Source organism: Stigmatopora argus, chromosome 7, assembly GCF_051989625.1.
Source record: "Stigmatopora argus isolate UIUO_Sarg chromosome 7, RoL_Sarg_1.0, whole genome shotgun sequence".
In the NCBI taxonomy this organism is placed as follows: Eukaryota; Metazoa; Chordata; class Actinopteri; order Syngnathiformes; family Syngnathidae; genus Stigmatopora; species Stigmatopora argus.
The window spans coordinates 16,148,608-16,172,081 of NC_135393.1; the positions used below are offsets into that span (position 1 = coordinate 16,148,608).

Here is a 23,474-nt window from a genome sequence, read left to right on the forward strand (position 1 = left end):
ATTTATTTAAGACACAAAGCACTGAGCTTTTTAGAATGTTGGTGTTTTTGTGTCACCCTGTCATTTTCTGACAGATCACAAGCTTTTTTTGTTGTCTCGCTACATCATGGCACACATACGTACGTACGTATGTACGTATGTGTGCCATGCAACTTTTTTGCTTTATTTTCCAGAGAAAATGACTACGGGCTGTATGTTCAGACATAGGCTTTATCATCATCATCGAATCATCAAAAGCCTATTGTCATCATACACAGCAGCGTATGACGAAATTGGTGGTGCTACTCCACAAAGTGCGCTTTCCCGGCAAAAGGCCAAAAATAAGTAATATAAAAATATAAGAATCACATCCTGTTAAGGTAAATACTAAAAAATTGCCCAATATAGGATATTATTACTATCCACGGAGATCCCGGTGGTCTCGAGATGTCCTCGGGGACATTGCAGATTGGCAATCTGCTGTGATGGATATGTTGCATCTCCTCCCGAGAGCAACCAAATCCTGGCGACTGTAGAAAAAAGTTTTCCTCGCAGATGTTAGCAAACAACAACAAGACTGAGGAAATAAAACACCAAACTGGAGAGCAAGAGCCAGCTGCGCCCGTGCGTGCCGCCATCCTGGATCACTTACCTCCTCACTATCTTCTCACTTACCTTCAATCAGCCAGCAGGAGGCAGATCAACGCCCAACGTCTTTCATGTTACCTGACTCCGAAGTTATTGCACAGAAGGGATTGTGTGTTGTGCTACCGCAAGTTCAGAGTCCTGATGGCTGTGGGAAAAAACTGTCCTTAAGCCTATTTGTCAGTACTTTGTGAGACCTGTAGCGTCTGCCAGAGGGCAGCAGCTGGAACAGGTTGTGACCAGGGTGGTATGGGTCCCCGACAATGTTCTGCTGAGGTAACGAGGGCTGGCAATGTCTTCCAGTGAGGGCAGAGAGCAGCCGACGATCTTCTGGGCAGTGTTTATCACTCTCTGCATGGCCTTTTTGTCAGCTGCCGTGCTTCCAGCGTACCACACTGTAATGCAGTATGCCAGAATAATCTCCACAGTGGCTCTATAGAAGGTTACCAGAAGCTTAGTGTCCAAGTTGTTCCTCCTGAGTACCCTGAGGAAATGGAATCACTTCTGGCCCTTCTTCACCACTGCCGTGGCGTTGGTAGACCAGGAGAGCTTGTCCGTGACGTGGACCCTCAGGAATTTGAAGGACTGGACCCTGTCTACGCATACTTCATTTATGAGGAGTGGGGCCAGATTTGTGCTGCGTTTGCGAAAGTCCAGGATTATTTCTTTAGTCTTCGTGTCCCAGTGAAGTCACATCTATGGAATTCTGTTAAATATGCCCCTAGGGGAATGTGGTGCTCACCTTTCTTGGGAAAGCTGCAGTGGACACCATTGCATAGACACGCCAAGCAAAACCTGCTACAAGTACTTCCCACAAATAAGCATGCACAGTATAAATTAAGGTTGTGGGCAATTGGCCGTTTGAAAGAAGAAGCGTGTTCCCGTGTCAGCGGTCCTCGTCATATGCAAGAAAGAACCATGGTGGAATATCATGTGACTGTCTACACCGGCGATCAGACATACTCTAGCACCATCAACCCTGTCTACATTAAGCTAGTGGGCACCGAAGGCAAGAGTGAACGCGTCTGGCTCAGATCTTTCATCAACCTCGGTGGCTGGGTAAGAATGAAAATGTTGTCTTATTTTTGAGTGGTCGCCAAACTATGTTAAAAGAATCATTCATTGTTCTGAAGAACAAGTGGGCAGGAAAACCGAAATGTAAGATTTATTGATTTTTTGGGGGGGAATGGGCAGGAAAACAGAAATGGAAGATGTATTGATTTTTCAGATTAGTACTTATTTTTTATGCTTTACATCTCCTTTTCATGATGATTAGTATTTCAATTCTCGGCTGGCAAATATGAAAGAATATATCCGTTTGATTTATTTATTTATTTCATCCGTTCATTCTTTATACTTGGTGCAATGTACATTAGGTTGTTGCCGGTAGAGCAAAATACAGGCAGGAAAAACAAAAACAAAAAAGGCTGGTTTATTCATTTTGCAGAAGGCAAATATGTTGTAATCATGAATGTAAATGTTTACAAACTAAATTAGAGTAGAGGGACAGGTTTTCTTATTTTCCCCTTTTGCTGCTTTAGACTGTTTAGGATTGCTACATAGTGAATTTAGTTGTGGTAATAATGTGCTACAGTGCGGACGTTACTCTCGTTCGCTTTGAGTGAGGACATTTTCTGTTCTATGTTTTGTCCCTCCCATGTTGACTTCAGGTTTGGTAAGGTCTCATTTCTCAACAATGGTTTCTGCCCCAATTTCTACTGGCCGTCTTTCTTGAAATGCCAGATAGCCTTTTCGATAACGTTTTGAGCCTTTTTTCCCCTTTTTCATGATTTAAACAGTTCCCCGCTAGCATGTCTGATGCCATGGCAGCGACCTGTTGCCCCCCTCTCACGGATCACCTCTTTCAAAATACCCCCGCCGCCTAGACTCGTCTTCCTTCCAGTCTCAGTTCTTCCAAAATTGACTCTTTAAAATTGTGCAGTCCATGTTTTATTTTGACGGGCACCTCTTTTATTCTTTTACAGGAGACTACTTTGACCATTTCCTGCCCCAAGTCCCTCGGACAGCTGGTCCTGATAGAGCTGGACAAGCAAAACTATTACATTCTTCCCAAAGATGATTGGTTCGCCAGCAAGGTGATGGTGAAACGCTCCGAGAAAGAAGTCTACACCTTCCCCATTTACTCCTGGATCAGTGATGGGGAGACCCATGCCTTCAGGGAGGGCAAAGGTGTGGTGTCCTTCTAGGTACTCCTCCTGGGCACTACCCAGAAATAACCCAGAAGCCATCCAATTGTCTCTCTCCAGCTTTGAGGATCTTTGACGACACCAGCTCTTCGGGTCGGGAGGTGAGGAGGAGAGAGATGAGCAAGCGCAGCATCATCTACAAGTGAGGTTTCACTAGGACTGTCTCCAACATGTTCTTTTCTTACATTTCTAGTGTCAAATCTGAAAATATGCTAACCGTTTTGTCACCCAACAGCTGGGATCTGTCTCACGATGGAATACCGTACTCCATCAAGGCAGATGGGCCAAATGACTTGCCCTATAAGGCTCAGTTCTCTCATACCAAGGCTTTCGATTTTGTATACACGTTTTCCACGGGGTAAGCAAGCGCCTTACAAACCTTACCGTATTTATTTTCTATACCGCTTATCCTGGCAAAGGTCGCGGGGGGTGCTGGAGCCTATGCAAGCCAACTACGGGCACCCGGTGGTGGACACCTGGAATTGGTTGCTAGCCAATCGCAGGGTACAAGGAAACGGATAATCGTTCATGCTCATAGCTAGGGCAATGACGAGTGTTCAACCAGTTAGCTTCGTGTGAGTGTTTTGGGGGTGTGGGTGGAAATTGGAGTACCCTAAGAAAACCCACGGAGGTCCGGGGACAACATGCAACTCCACACCAATCTAACACACTTACCGTATTGCCCCGAATATAAGACGATCCCCTCTTTTTTGAGACTCAAGTTTGGAAAAAAAAACTTTTTGAACACCAAATTCTTTTTTGATACAGAAAATAGTTACACTACATCTGAAAAAATGATTAGAACAATATATTCCAGAGAAAAAAACATGTTATTTTGCCTCATTCCAAAGATGCAAAAACTATCTATCACATCATAATATCTGAATGAGCGAGGACCAAACAAAAACCAAGGGCTGCCATGGACAAACGGGGTAACGAGACAATGAGGACCAACTGGGTGATGTGGGAGGCAGCATCAATATCGGAGCGCTGCCTTGCCTGATTTGTTCTTGTTAATCTCATCTTGGTTTATTGTGAAAAGGCTGCTATTTTGTTTCTCAGGTTGATCGAGCTTGGCTTGAAGGGTCTGATGATAAACCATGAAAATTGGGAAGATCTTGCCCAAATCAACGCTGTGTTCAACAACAAAGACACCTTCGTGTCAAGTACAGAGGCTTAATGCTTCTTTCGTTTTCCTCGACATTGTTTAAAATGATATCACCGTTCCTTCCCCAATTTGCCATTTCGGTCAGACTATTCCTTATGTGTGTGCCACACAAGTGGGAAGTAGTCGCATTCCAGGGAGTCCTTGAGTCACGACCTAGTTCTGTTCGTACGCTAGCGACGTAACCCGAATTTCCGCAAATGTCTCAGAGTTCACTATTAAAGTTTAAATTGACATCAAAACCCTTTAACATTCAAATCCAACATTAGATGCTGTACTTACTGTTATTGCCGAAATTCGGTCGGAAAGTTAAGCTTTTCAATAGCTTATTTGCAACCGAGAGAACGGAACAGTGTAAACATCGTAAATCGGTGACGTGGAAGCGTTCTTCACTCTGTTTTTGTCAGAATTTGTCCAGAAACACTGGGAGAAAGATTGGCTGTTTGGTTACCAGTTTCTCAATGGCACTAATCCCAATTTGATTCAACGTATCAAAACTCTGCCCGCTAACTTCCCCGTGACGGATGACCTGATCTGCTTTCCCAACAATTCCAACTTGGATCAGGAGTTGAAGGTAAGGCTTTTATTCCGGATGTTTCCAATGTCGAGAATATCAATAGCGCATTAGCTCAACATCGCGATCCTTGTAGCATCTGCGATCAAAGCACGTGGATTTGTTTGCTCTCTAAACAGCATGGCAACATATACCTGTGCAACTTTGAGAACCTGGATGGGATGCGCGCCAACATTGTCGAAGGGGTTCAGCAATACTTGATGGCGCCCCTCGTTCTGCTTCACAAAAGACCTGACGACACCCTGATGCCGATCGCAATTCAGGTCATTGAAGTTGACTCAAATGCATCAATTTCCGATAACTTGAAATTTGTTGGTGTTGGATTTGGCATACGTGACCGTGCTAACCTTGTTGGATTCTTTTCTGGGCTTCCTTGCGTCTTCTGATCAGAGAAAGCGTCTTGATCGTTTACGTGTCACAATACAGGTTGCGTGCCCTCCATTCGCATTAAGTCAGTCATTCATCAGCCCTGATACAACAAAAATAAAGCAATATGAAAATGGAGTTCAAGGGTCGATAGATACTGGCCTATTGCTACAAAGTCTCAAGACCTTTGTTTCGCAAGTAACAAGAATGGGACTTTAAAGTTAGCATCCACAAGAACAACAACAACCGCGACTGGAAACAATTTTGTGACAACCATTTGCCGACAGACTTTATATGAAGTCTGCAAATTTGATTTCATTTTATTTCATTTATTTTTTTAAATTCACCCTTACTCTTCACAGACTAAAAATTTCACCTTGCAAATAGTTTTCCACACTATGAATCAGACTTTTTTGCTGCAACTAATACTTCTGAACACCGACAGCCTGTTCTATTGGGTTTTTTTTTAGGGTAGAGTTATCTGAACAACTGTTATGCTAACAGATACTTATTTAGCTAGTTGTTGTCCATTTTACTTTTGTTACTTTAATCACTAGCATTAGCTGGCGACTTATAGTCCAAAAAATATGGTAATTCAGACAGCTTCATCAAATACGATCTAGAAAGGCACGGCCGCATTATTGACAGCAAAGTGCTTTATTCCTTCTCCGCTAGCTGAAGCAGAAGCCGGGAGAGGACAACCCAATTTTTCTCCCGTCGGACTCCCATCACGACTGGCTGTTGGCGAAAATCTTTGTGCGGAGCGCCTATTTCGCCGAACACCAGCTCAATGCGCATTTACTGCGCACTCATCTACTGGCCGAAGTTTTTGCAGTGTCGCTGCTTCGCAATCTTCCAATGGTGCATCCCTTGTACAAGGTAACTGGAACGTTTCGGTAAAAAAAAAAAAAAAGTTAAAATCTCACTTTATGGTCCTTCCCTCGAACTCAGTTGTATTCGCGGATCACATTAATGGCAACTAGATCTCATGTGGGCTGGACCATTTTATTTTTTCCCTTAAAATTAACTTATTGGCCTAGCTCAAATGGTAGAATGCTCACTTACCATCTTACCATGCAAAAGGTAAATGGATTGATTACTGCATCCTCAAAGTTTCACTGAGCTCATCATCAACTTAGCTTACCATGCAAAAGGTAGTCGGCTCGATTCCCGCATTCTCCCAAGTTCTCACCTTTCAGCTTTACTATACATGGTCATTTTTATGGGGAAAAAACTAGCTCTACATGGGTATTTTAAAAGAAAGCTTTACTATATATACATGGTCATTTTTTGAAGAAAAAAAGCCTTACTTTACGTGGTCATTTTTATGAAAAAAAGCTTTACTATACATGGTCATTTTTTGAAGAAAAAGTCTTACTATACATCAGAGGTGGCCAAGTCCGGTCCTAGAGAGCCGCAATCCGGTCTATTTTACATTTCTCCCTCCAGCAACACACATGAATCAAATTATCGTGATCGGCATTAAGCTTCTGGACAGCTTGCTGATGAGTTGATCATTTGATTCAGGTGTGCTACAGGAAGGAGATATGGAAAACAGACCGTGTTAGCGGCTTTCGGGGGCCTGAAATTGGCCACTCCTGCGCTAGCGGGCCACTTCTGGCCCAACGCCCGCACATTTGACACCCTTCTCTATCCCTTTAGCTCCTGGTACCCCACACTCGCTATACCCTGCAGATAAATGAGTTAGCTCGAGACAGGCTAATCGGACCCAAATCAGTCTTTACAGACGTAAGTGGAGTTTTTCCCCTCAATGTGACTTAAGAACCCGCGTTTACGTCAGCACTGGTCTCGTCACGTCTCAGATTGCCGCTTCAGGCGGGGAAGCATTGTTCAAGATCTTGGAGCGATCACTGTCCAAGACCACCTACAGGTCGCTTTGCCTCCCTGACAGCATTACCGATCGCGACATGGAGGATGTGCCCAACTTCTACTACAAGCAGGATGGAGTTCGGCTGTGGGAGATCATCTACAAGTACCAAAAGATCCGCCTCCAAGCCAAGGAGAAGCCTCGCTCTCCAAACAATTAAACCCACATTTTTCCCCAAAGATTCGTGCAGGGGATTATCCTGCACTACTACAAGAGCGACAAGGAAGTCCAGCGAGACACTGAGCTCCAGACGTGGATCGGGGAGATTTTTAAATTCGGCTTCCTTTCCAATCCAGAATCCGGTGAGCTTTCCGGATCGCCGCCTTTCCCACGGTTCTGCCAGAGAGAGAGAGACAGAGAGAGAGCAGCTCCGCCATATCTCCCCCCCTTCCAGGAATCCCTGATAAATTCACCACTGTGTCAGATCTGATAAAATTTGTCACCATGGTGATTTTCACCTGCTCGGCCCAGCATGCAGCTGTAAACAGCGGACAGGTGAGATCAAATAAACCAGTCTTGCTTTCTATTCCGGCCAGTCTGAATTCAAGTCAAACCATTTGCAGTTCGACTATGGTGGCTGGATGCCCAACACCCCCTCAACCTTGCAACAACCTCCCCCCAGCGAAAAGTGGAAGGCAACCAAGACCACCATGTTGCAGACTTTGCCACCTATCAACGTGACCGCCCAGGGAATAGCCACCACCTGGCTGCTCAGCAAACAGTCTTCAGACTTTGTAAGTGAAGCTAATTTCAGAAAAATATCTGTTGAAAAAAAATGCTCATCCAGTGTTAGGTTTATTATTTTTTCCTTAGTTTCCTTCCTTGGAAGGGTAGAATTTTAAGTCTACATGGCTGAATCGGTTAGGTCGACTTGACTGGGCTTCAACCATAGTCCTTCTCTTCATAAAATGAACTAAAAAGCACTAAAAAAAGACAGTTTTAATCCCATTTCAATGTTGGCTAAGCAAACCAGGTAAATGACATTAAGTTCACAATAGTTATGGGTGTGTGTGAGTCTTAGATTACATTACTTTATTCATCCCATATTTGGAAAATTTCAATGTCACAGTAGCAAGAAGGTGAGAAAACAGACACAGAAGACATTTTAGACATAAATAAATAGGTAATAAATAAGTAAATAAGCATGTTGCATGAAATATATATACACATATACACATGTATATACATATATGTACACTTATATACACATGAATTTACCTACACATATATACACATTTACATACACACAGATACACATGTATATACATACATGTACACATATATACACACATACATATACACACATGCATATACACATGTATACACATATACAAACACACACATTTACATACACATATATACACACATACACACATATATACATACACATATACACATGTATATACATATACGTACACATATTTACACACATACATATACACATTTACATACACATCCTTATACACATTTACATACACATACATATACACATGTATATACATATACGCGCACATACATTTACATAAACATATATACGCACACACTTGCATATACACATGTATATACATATACATACACATATATACACACATATACACATTTATATACACATACATATACACATGCTTATGTATACATACTATATTTTACATACAAACATATTTTTGTAATACTCTGAACAGGTACGTTCAATTAATGCGTGTAAAAAACGTGATAGTGGGACTTCAGAATAGAGAGTTACTTCTCAATCACCCTGTATATTAAAAAATATAAAGAAATATAAAGCTTCCTTCCTGAGCTTCTACTTCAATTGGGAGTACTCTAAGAAGTCTGTAAAGTTAAAAGGAAAATCACCACGTTTTCGAGAATTTGTTAATAGCAGAAAAGTCGCACGTAATTGACGGCTACTTTTGGTGTGGACAGGTCCGCCTGGGAGATTACCCAGAGGAGCATTTCACCGAGAATACCCCCCGTCGGCTGCAGAAGGTTTTTCGAACCAGCCTTGATGAGCTGTCCGCCAAAATCGTCTCTAGAAACACCGATCTGAAAATCCCTTACACTTACCTGAATCCAAGTAAAGTGGAGAACAGCGTGGCCATTTAAAATGACCAAAATTGCTCAGATCATTTGACCGAATGATGAAACTGAACTTTTTTGGGGGGGGATTTCATTACTCTGATTTATACTCAAATCAGACATCATGCTAGTCAAACATTTCACCTGCATTTTCCTCTGGAATTGTTTTACCTGTTCATAGTGGAGCTGTTTATCATTTAAATGTTTGAATGATGTGAAAATACAAGTGGAAAACTCTCATGCATTTAAAATCGGATTTAATAATAGCAGTGACCACCGAGAAGGAATGAAGTGTCACCTCTTGGATTCATTCTCTCATCAAAATACAATTGTTTTAGAGAGGGAGTTTCACTTGAGTTGCTTTAATTTGGTTTCCCCATCGTCCACATTTAAGCGTCACTGAACGCACAACACGAGTTTTTTTCTTTGGTATTCAATATACAATTTACACTTGTTGCTGGATTTTCAGATTAGGTTTAGCAAATGTAACTTCATTTTAAATTCTGCTAAAGCCTAGCATCAAACATATTAACACTGATTTTTAATTGTCATTTGGTTGACATCAATTGTTCGATACTTATGCAATCCGTAATATTCTAATAATCATTAATATGACTCACGCCAAAGCATATTTCACCTGCTCAGGACAAAACAAGAAATGTTTTCCGTGCACTGAAAACACTTCATGCCTCTTCCGTCCTAGGGAAATCATGCCTATCCTAAATTAATTATTTTAACTAAACCAGCCAGGTACAATTTACCTAATAATTTGGATGAATGCCATTTCTGCATTTTTATTTTCATGTTTGATATCATTAACAACCAAATAATTCCTAATACTTAATGTCTAATTCGCGAATTACCCTCATATTGCTAACCCACCCAAGGATAGCTAAATTTACTTGCTGAATTCCTATTGAATTCGTATTGACTGGTCTCACCCCCACCAACGAGACGATGTTTACTTAAGATAAGAGCCATTTTCTGCCGCAACACACAACATATTTTAACTCCACTCTACTCAGCTCAAGTCAACTCTCCGCACACCATCAGCTGATTTTCCCACTTTCTTTTTGATGCACTTGCAATGATCTTTTCTTCATGTCCCTGACTTTGTCTCTTAGCGGAGTCCCTGACTCTATTCTTGTTCTACCTACGTTAGTCCCAGACCTCAAACATTTATGTTCTACGTACGTCGGTCCCAGACCTTCGAACATTTATGTTCTACGTACCTTGGTCTTTGTTGGGGTTATTCTGGGATGTTATTATATGTTCATTAATCATTAATAGGTAATGAAGCTGTATTTTAATTTGGGCTATATTTTAAGTTGGGACCGAGCAAGTTCGAGGACATTTCCCCCCACAGCTGTTTTCGAGGCGATTTAATTGTTTTCAAGACACCATGTTCCAGGAGGACTGTTGATCTGAGTTTGCAATGAAGATCTACGAAGGACTCTTAAATTGCTTTGACTTGGATTCCGGCAGATGGCGATAATCAAATCAACTTCCGAAAATACTCGCATATTGTTTAAAAAGTACTGTCGCTCTGTTTACCTTATATGAAATTGTTTGCTGACTTGTGCAAATTCTTACGCAGGTGTTTTTGGTTTCCGACCTGATATGCAATTGTTGTGGCAGTTGTTTTTTTTACCTCAATGGTGTTATTCAGTTAGCTTATGCAATTGTTTGAATCAGATTACCTTAGATGTTTTGAATTATGCGCAACTAAATGGACAGGAGGATGCCGTTTCTTCAGAATCATCTGGGACGAGGACGAAGTCTGGACGGATTCTCCTTGCAAGTTTGTAGCTAGAGTATGTCAATGATGTCTTACTGTTTTGATTAAAGTATACCTAACAATAAACCTATCAGTCCCAGACCTCGAACATTCAACACTACCGCAGTAATAATACTCATTCAAATTATCACACGTCACGGAGACAGAAAGCAAAGGGTGAACTCACGATCTTTCTCGTTCCAAACCTGCCCTGGTTCAGAGGGACCCGTCACCAAATCACCGGAGCGGCGAGGGAACGTCCGTCGGGTTGACCCTTTCAATGGAGGAATGGAGGATGCTGTCGACAGTCTTTATTTTGCTGCTCCGGCAATTGTTGGCTTGTTGGGTCCCGGGATTTTTGGCACCAAAGTATGTTGGGTCTGTAAAACAACTTCAGGAACAGGCACAGAAAGAGTAAAACCAATTTAAAGGAAATAGGTTTATTACCAGACTGCAGGATGGGGAGAGAGCTCGATCAGCGTGAACGCACGCTCTGTTCCTCTGCAACTCTCCGAATGAACAGTGGGTGAGTCTTATATACAGGAGAAACAGACAGTTGTCGGCAGGACTTTGGACTGATACATTTAGTCATTAGCAGGGCAAAGATTGATTAATCAGTGTCAGACAGTTAAGTATTTGTGCTGACATGTCAACCTAGTCACAGGGCAAACATTGATTAATCAGTGTCAGACAGTTAAGTGTTTATGCTGACATGTCAACCATTCACAGGGAGTTTGTCTGAACGATGCGTTTATACTTACAAAAAACTGATAGAATATGAACAAGCAATTGCAAAGAGACTTTGTCATCTTACAATTGTATCTTTCAATGACAAGATGACATTCTTCGTGGGCATCTTGCTTTCATCAGTTTCAGTCAGGACAGTTTATGTGCTCTTGCAATGTACCGTATTATCACGACTAAAAGGCGCACTTAAATGTCTTAATTCAGCCCCCGACTCTACTATTTTCCCCGTAGAAAAAGTACTGCGCAGTGACTGCTGGGATATAGTTCTTTTGTCAATACACCCAGTATGACGCGAGCACACTAATTTGGTGCTCGCTGTCATTCCGGCTGGATTTACAAAAGAACTGCTGCTAGATGTTGGCGTCAACGGAGCATTTGAAGCTAGACTGCGAACTATATATATATGGATAAATATTGAGCCGCAACAGCTCTGGCAACTACGGCAAGCAGCCCCAGACTCTATTTCCGGTGCGCGGTGAATGCTGAGATATATAAAACGGCGTTGCATTTCAGTTGAGCTCGATGTAACACATTAATTCTATGTTCGTCGCCATCCCAGTGGAAGTTTCAACTGTGGTCCGAGCTTTCAGGAAGACAGAAATTACTGACTCGATTAATGACGACTTTGGTGAGTTGCCCACCTGTTCAACATGAATTATTATGCTATTGCTGTGTCACGAAAATACTAATACTTTAACCTCTGAGAAAATATTAAAAAAAACTTGTTTATTCATGTTGGGAGTGAATGGAGTTGTCAGAAAGCTGATTTGTAATCTATTAATAAAGTTTGGCTGACCTATCTGACTGTTTTGTTGACATTCCCTTTAGCGCAGCACTATCTAGTGGTAATGCGGAGCGGTGCCCCTTTAAAAGCGGTGCGTCCTGTGTGTGTCAAATACAGAAATAGCACTAGTTACTGAGACTGCGCCTTTAAATGCGATGCGTTATATAGTCGGGAAAATACGGTATGTTGAAGACATTTTTTTAGAATGTTGCTGTTTTTGTGTCACCCTGTCATTTTCTGACAGAACACAAGCTTTTTTGTTTTTGTCTCGCTACATCATGGAACATACATACATACACACATACATACACACACACAGACACACGTTTATGTGTATATATGTATGTCAGTGGTGGTCCGTGCATTTTCTCGTAGCGCCTTCAACGAATCAATCCAACCCTCAAAAACTATTTAATGGGTGCCGGTCTTTTGGTCGCCGTCTTTTGGTCGCTGGTCTTTTGGTCGCTGGTCTTTTGGTCGCTGGTCTTTTGGTCGCCCGTTGTTGCGGTCCGGGCGCCCACAAGACCGGCAACCAAAAGACCGACGACCAAAAGACCGGCGAGAAAACAAGGTAAAACAACATCAATAAAAGCCAACAATGGCCATTAGCAGTTTCACTGAGCCGACATTTCATCACTTTCAGTCAGTCTAGTTCAATGTGCTCTCGCAATGTATGTTGAAGACATTTTTTGTGTTACTTCCTAGTGTTGGAGTAATCATTATTATAAATGTGTTTGCAATGCTTATTTAGGATTATAAATCCTTATTACAAACATGCTTACAATATTAATCAATATATTTGCTTATTAGGAATAGTAATGCTCATCCTAAATGTGTAACAATATTAAACAATATATATATATATATGTGTTGATCGCTGTGCTTTTATGTTAGAGTTATTGGCATTAATAAAAGCCATTTTAATGCATCTCTTGCTAAAGTAAGGACTGTGGTTCACATCAAGAGGACAGGGAATGGCCTTGGGCATGGAGAGGGCTCACAACAGGTGCTCTTGGGAACTGAGGACTGTTTATGGCTCTTCACTGGAGGGTTTGCATCGAAACTCTCCTAGGAAGATTCGACAAGACCTACAATTGTTTTGAGAACTGTACAAAATTGTTGTGAGACTCTACGAATGTTTAGACTTCTGTGGGGCATGGCGTTAAAATCTTATGAATAAATTAGCGAGACGGACTTCGAGTTGTTAGAATGATCTTGACCGGACGAGCGGGTGGATGTATTCTCTTCTTGCAAGAATTAAATGGAGATGTGACTACAGATGCCTTTTTTATTGAAAACTGAGTTTGGAAATACCTAAGGATAAACCTAACACCTAGTTTGCTGCACACCTTGTAAAGGTGAAATTCCCACGGGTTTGCATACTGGATGGAGGCATCAACAAGCTGAAGCCCACCGGACTATTAACTGTTCCTTCCCCTCAAATATGACCCAAGTGGTTAGTCCATTGAAAAAGCCTGGATATTCTGCTCTTTTTTTTAGATACGCTACTCAGCTACAAAATATTGAACCATCTGGTCAGGACTCATCTAACTGTTACCAGGCAGGAACACAGCGTAAGGAAAGATAAATATTTCTACTTCTCGTGTTTAAAATGGAGACAAATAGACATTCAGTTGCATTGGCCAAGCTATACACGATAAAACCTGTATTCCAGATTTTATCGAACAGGCTGCTGACGGTTTTCCCCGGAAAATGTTGGCATGTTTCCAATCTTCGCACCATAACGCATTGTCACTATCACCTTAAGACCGATAAAACTTTTCCTCACATTGTTTCCACTGAAAAAATATTTATCCACGAAATGCTATTCAAGAAAACACAAAGCACAAAGAGCTTTTTAGAATGTTGGTGTTTTTGTGTCACCCTGTCATTTTCTGACAGAACACGAGCATTTTTTTGTTGTTGTATCTTGATACATCGTTCCTTCATGATTGGTAAAAGGTCAAATAACGCTAACTGCACTGTTCTGTTTGTGTTATCTGAAAGAATTTTACATCACATTTGAACTACATTTGTTCTTTAGTGATGTATCGTTGCGTAACCCAATTGTTTTCTGGCTGGGAAAACGGTAGCGGCACACCTTGCCTAGGTGAATCTTTCAAGCTGATACTCGGGAAATTCTCGATTTGACCCTTTTCTCGCAATCGATTCCACTGAAACTGCCGAAAATTGCGTAATTCAGTAGATATTTGGCTATGATCCATAAAAATGATTAGATCCACGACCCACGATAATGCTGAACCATAAGTAAAACTGCTGGGGGGAAAAAGTATCAGTACAATAAGTCTCCTATAATTTCGAAAAAAATGACATGGATGACCTTTTTAAAAAATTTCCAACACTGGGTTTCTGAACATTTAAAATAACTTTTTGGGAGGGGTTGCATTCTTTTTAAGGGGGACAATTTATTGCCTATTAACTCCTCTTCACCAAGAACATTACGAATCAAGTCCCAATCACCAGTTTTGACTCACTATTTAAATGATGGAATCTTGCTTGACGATTGAAATTGTACAATAACAATAATTTATTTTACGGTTTTCCCTCTGCATAGTTGAAATCGACAGTGTTTCAGAAGTAAGATTTCCAGCAAGGGTATAGCATGACTCAATGGAAAGCAGGAGTGGACTCTCGTCGCACGAGTCGCAATACGAAATTAAAGAAGTGAGTCCCGAGAGAGATTTGACCACACAATCCAGACCAGAGGCAGAATGACCACAAGACAGCGCAAAACGATTAATTTTCTTGGATATAACATCAGTAAAAGTACACGGCCGAAGAATCAGGCCTTGGTATACATAGTTTCTGGTAACAATTCTGGCTTCTGGCCACCACCCATGCCTGATTTGCACTTTTTTTTGCTTTTTTTCCAGAGAAAATGACTACGGGCTGTATCCCAGTGAAGTCCCATCTATGGAATTCTGTAAAATACACCCTGAGGGGAACGTGGTGCTCACCTTTCTTGGGAAGGGTGCAGTGGACACCATTGCACATACATGCCCACAAATGAGCATGCACCATATAAATAACGGTTGTGGGCGATTGGCCGTTTGAAAGCGTTGGAAGCGTTGAGAAAGAACCATGGTGAATTATCAGGTGGTCATCTATACCGGCAATCGGGTCTTCGCTAACAGCATCAACCCTGTCTACATTAAATTAGTGGGCACCGAGGGCGAGAGTTGCCGCACCTTGGCCAGTTTCACCCTCATCAGTTGCTGGGTAAGAATGAAAATGTTGTCTTATTTTTGATTGGTCTCGAAACTATGTTAAAAGAATCATTCATTGTTCCGAAAAACAAGTGGGCAGGAAAACCAAAATGTAAGATTTATTGATTTTTAACAAGAAAAATGGGCAGGTAAACAGAAATGGAAGATTTATTGTTATTTATTTATTTTTTGGGGGGGGAAATGGGCAGGAAAACAGAAATGGAAGATGTATTGATTTTTTAGATTAGTACTTATTTTTTTATGCTTTACATCTACTTTTCATGATGATTAGTATTTCAATTCTCGGCTGGCAAATATGAAACAATATATCCATTTGATTTTAATGGGGAAATTGCCCTTTATATAATCATGTATATACATCCATACAAACTAAATTTGAGTTCTTATTTTTTCATCCGTTCATTCTTTATACTTGGTGCAAGGTACATTAGGTTGTTGCTGGTAGAGGAAAATACAGGTAGGAAAAAGTAAAAAAAAAGGCAGGTTTATTCATTTTCTTATTTTCCCCTCTTGCTGCTTTCGACTGTTTAGGATTGCTAAATAGTACATTTAATTGTGGTAATAATGTGCTACAGCACGGACGTCACTCTCGTTCGCTTTGAGTGAGGACATTTTCTGTCCTATGTTTCGTCCCTCTCATGTTGACTTCAGGTTTGGTAAGGTCTCATTTCTCAACAATGGTTTCGGCCCCCCATTTCTACTAGCCTTCTTCCTTGAAATGCCAGATAGCCTTTTCGATAACGTTTTGAGCCTTTTTCCCCTTTTTCATGATTTAAAAACAGTTACCCGCTAGCATGTCCGATGCCGTGGCGGCAAACTGTTGCCCCCCCTCTCACGGATCACCTCTTTCAAAATACCCCCGCCGCCAAGACTCGTCTTCCTTCCAGTCTCAGTTCTTCCAAAATTTACTCTTTAAAATTGTGCAGTCTGTTTTATTTTGACGAGCACCTCTTTTATTCTTTTACAGAAGACTACTTTGACCATTTGCTGCCAGAAGTCCCTCGGACAGCTGGTCCTGATAGAACTGGACAAGCAAAACTATTACATTATTCCCAAAGATGATTGGTTCGCCAGCAAGGTGGTGGTGAAATGCTCCGAGAAAGAAGTCTACACCTTCCCCATTTACTCCTGGATCAGTGATGGGGAGACCCATGCCTTCAGGGAGGGCAAAGGTGTGGTGTCCTTCTGGGTACTCTTCCTGCGTACTACCCAGAAATAACCCAGGTGCCATCCGATTGTCTCTCGCCAGCTTTGAAGATCTTTGACGACACCAGCTCTCCGGGTCTCGAGGCGAGGAAGCAAGAGATGATCCGGCGCAGCGATAAGTACAAGTGAGGTTTCCCTAGGACTGTCTCCAACATGTTCTTTTTTTACATTCCAAGTGTCCACTATCTGAAAATATGCTAACCGTTTACTCCCCCAACAGCTGGGATCAGTATCACGATGGTCTACCGTACTGCATCAAGTCAAAAGGGCCATTTAACTTGCCCTGGAAGGCTCTGTTTTCTCTTACCAAGTTAATCGAGTTAGGATTCACGGCAGTCACAGGGTAAGCAAGCGCCTTACAAACCTTGCCGTATTTATTTACTATACCGCTTATCCTGGCAAGGGTCGCGGGGGGTGCTGGAGCCTATGCAAGCCAACTACGGGCACCCGGTGGGCGACACCTGGAATTGTTTGCTAGCCAATCGCAGGGTACAAGGAAATTGATAATCGTTCACGCTCATAGCTAGGGTAATGACGAGTGTTCAACCAGCTAGCTTAGCATGAGTGTTTTGGGGTAGTGGGTGGAAATCAGAGTACCTGGGGAAAAAAAAAACCACGCAGGACCGGGGACAACATGCAAACTCCACACCAATCTAACACACTTACCGTATTGGCCCGACTATGAGACGATTCCCTCTTTTTCGAGACTCAAGTTTGAAAAAAAACTTTTTGAACACCAAATTCATTTTTGATACAGAAAATAATTACACTACATCTGAAACAAATGATTAGAACAATATATTCCAGAGAAAAAGCATCTTATTTTACCTCATTCCAATGATGCAAAAACTATCTATCACATCTTAATATCTGATCGAGCGAGGACCAAACATAAATCCGAGGGCTGCTATGCATAAACGGGGTAACGAGACAATGAGAAACAGCTGAGTGATGTGGGAGGACGCATCAATATCAGAGCACTGTCTTGACTGATTTGTTCTTGTTAATCTCATCTTGGTTTATTGTGAAAAGGCTGCTATTTTGTTTCTCAGGTATATCCAGCGTTGCATTCAGGGTCTGAATGACAACCATGATAATTGGAAAAATCTTGGCGCTATTGCTGATGTGTTCAACCCAAAAGAAAAAGAAACCCCTGTGGCAGGTACAGAGGCTTGATGCTTATTTCGTTTTCCCCGACATTGTTTAAAATGATATCACCGTTCCTTCCCCAATTTGCCATTTCGGTCAGACTATTCCTTATGTGTGTGCCACACAAGTGGGAAGTAGTCGCATTCCAGGGAGTCCTTGAGTCACGACCGAGTTCTGTTTCTACGCTAGCTACATAACCCAAATTTTCGCAAATGTCTCAGAGTTTACTATTAAAGTTTAAATTGACATCAAAACCTTTAACATTCAAATCCAACATTAGACGCTGTACTTACTGTTATTGCCGAGATTTGGTTGGAAAGTTAAGCTTTTCAATAGCTTATTTGCAACCGAGAGAACGGAACAGTTGAAACATCGTAAATCGGCGACGTGGTAACCCGAACCGTTCTTCACCGTGTTTTTGTCAGATTTTGTCCAGCAACACTGGGAGGAAGATTGGCTGTTTGGTTACCAGTTTCTAAATGGCACTAATCCCAATTTGATTCAACGTATCAAAATTCTGCCCGCTAACTTCCCCGTGACGGATGACCTGATCTGCTTTCCCAACAAAAAGTCCAACTTGGATCAGGAGTTGGAGGTAAGGCTTTTATTCCGGATGTTTCCAATGTCGAGAATATCAATAGCGCATTAGCTCGCCATCGCGATCCTTGTAGCATCTGCGATCAAAGCGTGTGGATTTTGTTTGCTCTCTAAACAGCTTGGCAACATATACCTGTGCGACTTCAAGAACCTGGATGGGATGCCCGGCAACATTATCAATGGGAAACCGCAATACTTGATGGCGCCCCTCGTTCTGCTTCACAAAAGACCTGACGACACCCTGGTGCCCATTGCAATTCAGGTGATTTAAGTTGACTCAAATGCATCGATTTCCGACAACTTGAAATTTGTTGGTGTCGGATTTGGCATACGTGACCGTGCTAACACCTTATTGGATTCTTTTCTGGGCTTTCTTGTGTCTTCTGGTCAGAGAAAGCATCTTGATCGTTTACGTGTCACAATACAGGTTGCGTGCCCTCCATTTGCATTAAGTCATTCATCAGCCCTGATACAACAAAAATAAAGCAATATAAAAATGGAGTTTAAGGGTCGATAAATACTGGAATATTGCTACAAAGTCTCAAGACATTTGTTTCGCAAATAACAAGAATGGGACTTTAAAGTTAGCATCCACAAGAACAACAACAACCGCTACAATTTCGTGACAACCATTTGCCGACGGACTTTATATGAAGTCTGCAAATTTGATTTCATTTTTTTTTTAATTCACCCTTACTCTTCACAGACTAAAAATTTCACCTTGCAAATAGTTTTCCACACTATGAATCACTTTTTGTTGCGACTAATACTTCTGAACACCGACAGCCTGTTCTATTGTTTTTTTAGGGTAGAGTTATCTGAACAACTGTTATGTTAACAGATACCTATTTAGCTAGTTGTTGTCCATTTAACTTTTGTTACTTTAATCACTAGCATTGGCTGGCGACTTATAGTCCAAAAAATATGGTAATTCATACAGCTTCATCAAATACGATCTAGAAAGGCACGGCCGCATTATTGACAGCAAAGTGCTTTATTCCTTCTCCGCTAGCTGAAGCAGAAGCCAGGAGAGGACAACCCAATTTTTCTCCCGACGGACTCCCATCACGACTGGCTGTTGGCGAAAATCTTTGTGCGGAGCGCCTATTTCGCCGAACACCAGCTCATTGCGCATTTACTGCGCACTCATCTACTGGCCGAAGTTTTTGCGGTGTCGCTGCTTCGCAATCTTCCAATGGTGCATCCCTTGTACAAGGTAACTGGAAAGTTTCGGTAAAAAAAAAAGTCAAAATCCCACTTTATGGTCCCTCCCTCGAACTCAGTTTGATCCGTGGGTCACATTAATGGCAACTAGATCTCATGTGGGCTGGACAATTTTATTTTTGCTCTTAAATATTCACATATTGGCCTAGCTCAAATGGTAGAGTGCTCATTTACCATCTTACCAGGCGAAAGGTAGTCGGATCGATACCCGCATTCTCCAAGTTGTCACTTGTCAAGTAGGAAAATTAGTGAAACAGTCCATGGCATAGTAAGGAAGTGGGTGGGAACTTAGCTCATCATCAATTTAGCTTACCATGCAAAAGGTAGTCGGATCGATTCCCACATTCTCCAAGTTCTCACCTTTCAGCTTCACTATAAATGGTCATTTTAATGGATACTATACATGGTCAATTATTTAAGAAAAAGTCTTACTATACATCAGGGGTGGCCAAGTCGGGTCCTCGAGAGCCGCAATCCGGTCTATTTTCCATATCTCCCTCCAGCAACACACATTAATGAAATAAGCGTGATCGGCATCAAGCTTCTGGACAGCTTCCTGATGAGTTGATCATTTGATTCAGGTGTGCTACAGGAAGGAGATATGGAAAACAGACCGTGTTAGCGGCTTTTGAGGGCCTGAAATTGGCCACTCCTGCGCTAGCGGGCCACTTCTGGCCCAACGCCCGCACATTTAACACCCTTCTCTATTCCTTTAGCTCCTGGTACCCCACACTCGCTATACCATGCAGATAAATGTGTTAGCTCGAGGCGGGCTAATCGGACCCAAATCAATCTTGTCAAGAGTAAGTGGAGTTTTTCCCCTCAACGTGACTTTTAAAAACCCGCGTTTAATCAGCACCGGTCTCGTCACGTCTCAGAGTGCCGCTGCAGGCGGGGAAACATTGTTCAAGATCATCAAGGGAGCGCTGTCCGAGACCACCTACAGGTCACTTTGCCTCCCTGACAGCATTGCCGATCGCGACATGCAGCAGGCGCCCAACTTCTACTACTGGGAGGATGGAAAAAAGCTGTGGGACTACATCAACGAGTACCATAAGATCCGCCTCCAAGCCAACAAGAATCCTCGCTCTCCAAACAATTAAACCCACATTTTTTCCCCAAAGATTCGTGGAGGGGATTATCCAGCACTACTACAAGAGCGACGAGGAAGTCCAGCGAGACACGGAGCTCCAGACGTATATCGAGGACATTTTTGAATTTGGCTTCCTTTCCAATACAAAATCCGGTGAGCTTTCCGGATCGCCGCCTTTTCCACGGTTCCGCCAGAGAGAGAGCAGCTCTGCCATGCCTTTTTTTTTCCCTTCCAGGAATCCCTCAGAGTTTCACCACTGTGCCAGAGCTGATAAAATTTGTCACCATGGTGATTTTCACCTGCTCGGCCCAGCATGCAGCTGTAAACAGCGGACAGGTGAGATCAAATAAACCAGTCTTGCTTTCTATTCCGGCCAGTCTGAATTCAAGTCAAACCATTTGCAGTACGACTATGGCGGCTGGATGCCCAACGCCCCCTCAACCTTGCAGCAACCTCCTCCCAGCGATAAGGGGAAGGCAACCGAGAAAACCGTGTTGCAGACTTTGCCAACTAAGGACGTGACCGGCCAGGGAATGGGCACCACCTGGCTGCTCAGCAGGCGGACTTCAGACTTTGTAAGTAAAGCACATTTCAGGAAAAATATCTGTAGAAATAATGCTCATCCTGCGTTACGGTAATTTTTTTTCCTTAGTTCTTACCTTGAAAGGGTAGAATTTCAAGTCATATATATACACACCCATACATGTTGACATACACATATATACACATACATATCCACATGTATATACATATACGTACACATGTATACACACACGCATACATATATACATTTACATACACATATACACATGTATATACATAGACATACACACATACACATTTACACATATGTATATACATGTATATACATATAGGTACACATATATACACACACATACATGTTTACATACACATATATACACACATACATATCCACATGTATATACATATACGTACACATGTATACACACACGCGTACATATACGTATACATTTATATACACATGTATATACATATACATACACACACATACACATTTACACATATGTATATACATATACGTACACATATACACACGTATACATACTTAATCAATTTTTTTTTTAATACTCTGAACAGGTACGTTCAATTAATGCGTGTAAAAAAAATAATTTAAAAAAAAACGTGTGATAGTGGGACTTGAGAATAGGGAGTTACTTCTCAATCACCCTGTATATTAAAAAAATCAAAATAAAAAGCTTCCTTTCTGAGCTTCTACTTCAATTGGGAGTACCTTCAGAAGTCTGTAAAGTTAAAAGGAAAATCCCCACGTTTTCGAGAATTTGTTAATAGTTGAAAAGTCGCACGTAATTGACGGCTACTCTTGGTGTGGACAGGTCCCGCTGGGACATTACCCAGAGGAGCAATTCACCGAGGATTGCCCCCGTCAGCTGCAGAAGGTTTTTCGAACCAGCCTTGATGAGCTGTCCGCCAAAATCGTCTCTAGAAACACTGATCTGAAAATCCCTTACACTTACCTGGATCCAAAAAAAGTGGAGAACAGCGTGGCCATTTAAAATGACCAAAAGTGCTCAGATCATTTGACCTAATGATGAAACGGGATTTTTTTTTTTTTTGACATCATGCTAGTCAAACATTTCACCTGCATTTTCCTCTGGAAATGTTTTACGTGTTCATAGCGGAGCTGTTTATCATTTAAATGTTTGGATGATGTGAAAATACAAGTGGAAAACTCTCATGCATTTAAAATCGGATTTAATAATAGCAGTGGCCACCGCGAAGGAATGAAGTGTCACCTCTTGGATTCATTCTCTCGACAAAATACAATTGTTTTAGAGAGGAAGTTTCACTTGAGTTGCTTTATTTTGGTTTCCCCATCGTCCACATTTAAGCGTTATTGAACGCACGACACTCGAGTTTTTTTCTTTGGTAATCAATATACAATTTACACTTGTTGCTGGATTTTCAGATAAGTCCTAGCAAATGTAACTTCATTTTAAATTCAGCTAAAAACCTAGCATCAGACATATTAACATTGATTTTTACTTGAATTTTTTTTCTCCTATAGACAGTCTTTTTAAATCAGCACTATAAATAACGTAAGTGCTAATATTACATTAGTTACATTATTGAGGGGCTTTAATGTTAAATTATTTGAGAACAATTTCCCTTTGAGACATCAACATTGTAGAATTGGCATTTTAAGAAATATATATATTACGGCTTTTGCATAGGAAAGTTTTTTTTAGTATTTAGACCAACTATAAGTTAATACAACATATCGAAATATAGTTTTGGGATTTATTTTCACTACCATTCATTCGATGCTAAAACTATTTCTTCTGGGACTACTGATTCACTTTGCTACATGGAAAAAAATGATTTAATATTAAAACATGACTGAGTAAAAGAAGCCAACTGAAATTTCTGTCAATCAAACATTTATTTATATTCTGCTCTGCGCTATTTTGGAATATGGTAAACATGCATATGACGCAATGTAAAAAAAACAAAAGAAATCATTAAACAAATCAATCCAACATCTTGTGCCCTTTCTTCATCAGAGCAATGCAACAAATGTGTTTTACGTGTTTTGGAGGACGTGGAATAATTCAATATACGCATGGCTTTCAATGAAAATGAACCAAGAATTTAGGTGTGTGATTAATTAACATGGCTGAATTTACATATTTAAAGCACACAAAGAAAGCTTGCAATTGAGTATGTACATTTACTGGAACACAATTTA

General features: G+C 41.3%; 2 protein-coding genes across 3 annotated transcripts; both read left to right on the forward strand.

Moving 5' to 3' along the window:
* The first annotated feature begins 173 nt into the window (after positions 1–173).
* On the forward strand, positions 174–10,779 carry LOC144076989 (polyunsaturated fatty acid lipoxygenase ALOX15B-like). The gene is made up of 14 exons (XM_077604409.1): positions 174–1,683; positions 2,610–2,814; positions 2,892–2,973; positions 3,067–3,189; positions 3,894–3,997; positions 4,404–4,570; positions 4,690–4,833; positions 5,612–5,815; positions 6,599–6,685; positions 6,760–6,929; positions 7,005–7,126; positions 7,219–7,319; positions 7,388–7,558; positions 8,748–10,779. Exons 1-14 carry the CDS (start codon positions 1,117–1,119, stop codon positions 8,925–8,927), a joined length of 2,427 nt encoding a protein of 808 aa, XP_077460535.1. The 5' UTR covers positions 174–1,116; the 3' UTR covers positions 8,928–10,779.
* A 2,770-nt stretch (positions 10,780–13,549) lies between these two features.
* On the forward strand, positions 13,550–23,265 carry LOC144076991 (arachidonate 12-lipoxygenase, 12R-type-like). 2 transcript variants are annotated; one of them, XM_077604411.1, is made up of 15 exons: positions 13,550–13,664; positions 15,103–15,448; positions 16,424–16,628; positions 16,706–16,787; positions 16,883–17,005; positions 17,715–17,824; positions 18,237–18,406; positions 18,527–18,670; positions 19,421–19,624; positions 20,349–20,435; positions 20,511–20,680; positions 20,757–20,878; positions 20,961–21,061; positions 21,130–21,300; positions 22,102–23,265. In XM_077604411.1, exons 2-15 carry the CDS (start codon positions 15,311–15,313, stop codon positions 22,279–22,281), a joined length of 2,007 nt encoding a protein of 668 aa, XP_077460537.1. In that variant the 5' UTR covers positions 13,550–13,664; positions 15,103–15,310; the 3' UTR covers positions 22,282–23,265. The 2 variants fall into 2 exon arrangements, with proteins under 2 accessions (XP_077460537.1, XP_077460536.1); XM_077604410.1 differs by lacking the exon at positions 13,550–13,664 and adding an exon at positions 14,827–15,021.
* The last annotated feature ends 209 nt before the right edge of the window (positions 23,266–23,474 follow it).

Coding starts and splice junctions, on each gene's coding strand:
- LOC144076989 (XM_077604409.1), top strand. CDS start 1,117: ATGGAATCACTTCTGGCCCTTCTTCACCACTGCCGTGGCGTTGGTAGA. Junction 2,974..3,066: donor AAGCGCAGCATCATCTACAA/GTGAGGTTTCAC, acceptor GTCACCCAACAG/CTGGGATCTGTCTCACGATG. Junction 4,571..4,689: donor ACTTGGATCAGGAGTTGAAG/GTAAGGCTTTTA, acceptor CTCTCTAAACAG/CATGGCAACATATACCTGTG.
- LOC144076991 (XM_077604411.1), top strand. CDS start 15,311: ATGGTGAATTATCAGGTGGTCATCTATACCGGCAATCGGGTCTTCGCT. Junction 16,788..16,882: donor CGGCGCAGCGATAAGTACAA/GTGAGGTTTCCC, acceptor CTCCCCCAACAG/CTGGGATCAGTATCACGATG. Junction 18,407..18,526: donor ACTTGGATCAGGAGTTGGAG/GTAAGGCTTTTA, acceptor CTCTCTAAACAG/CTTGGCAACATATACCTGTG.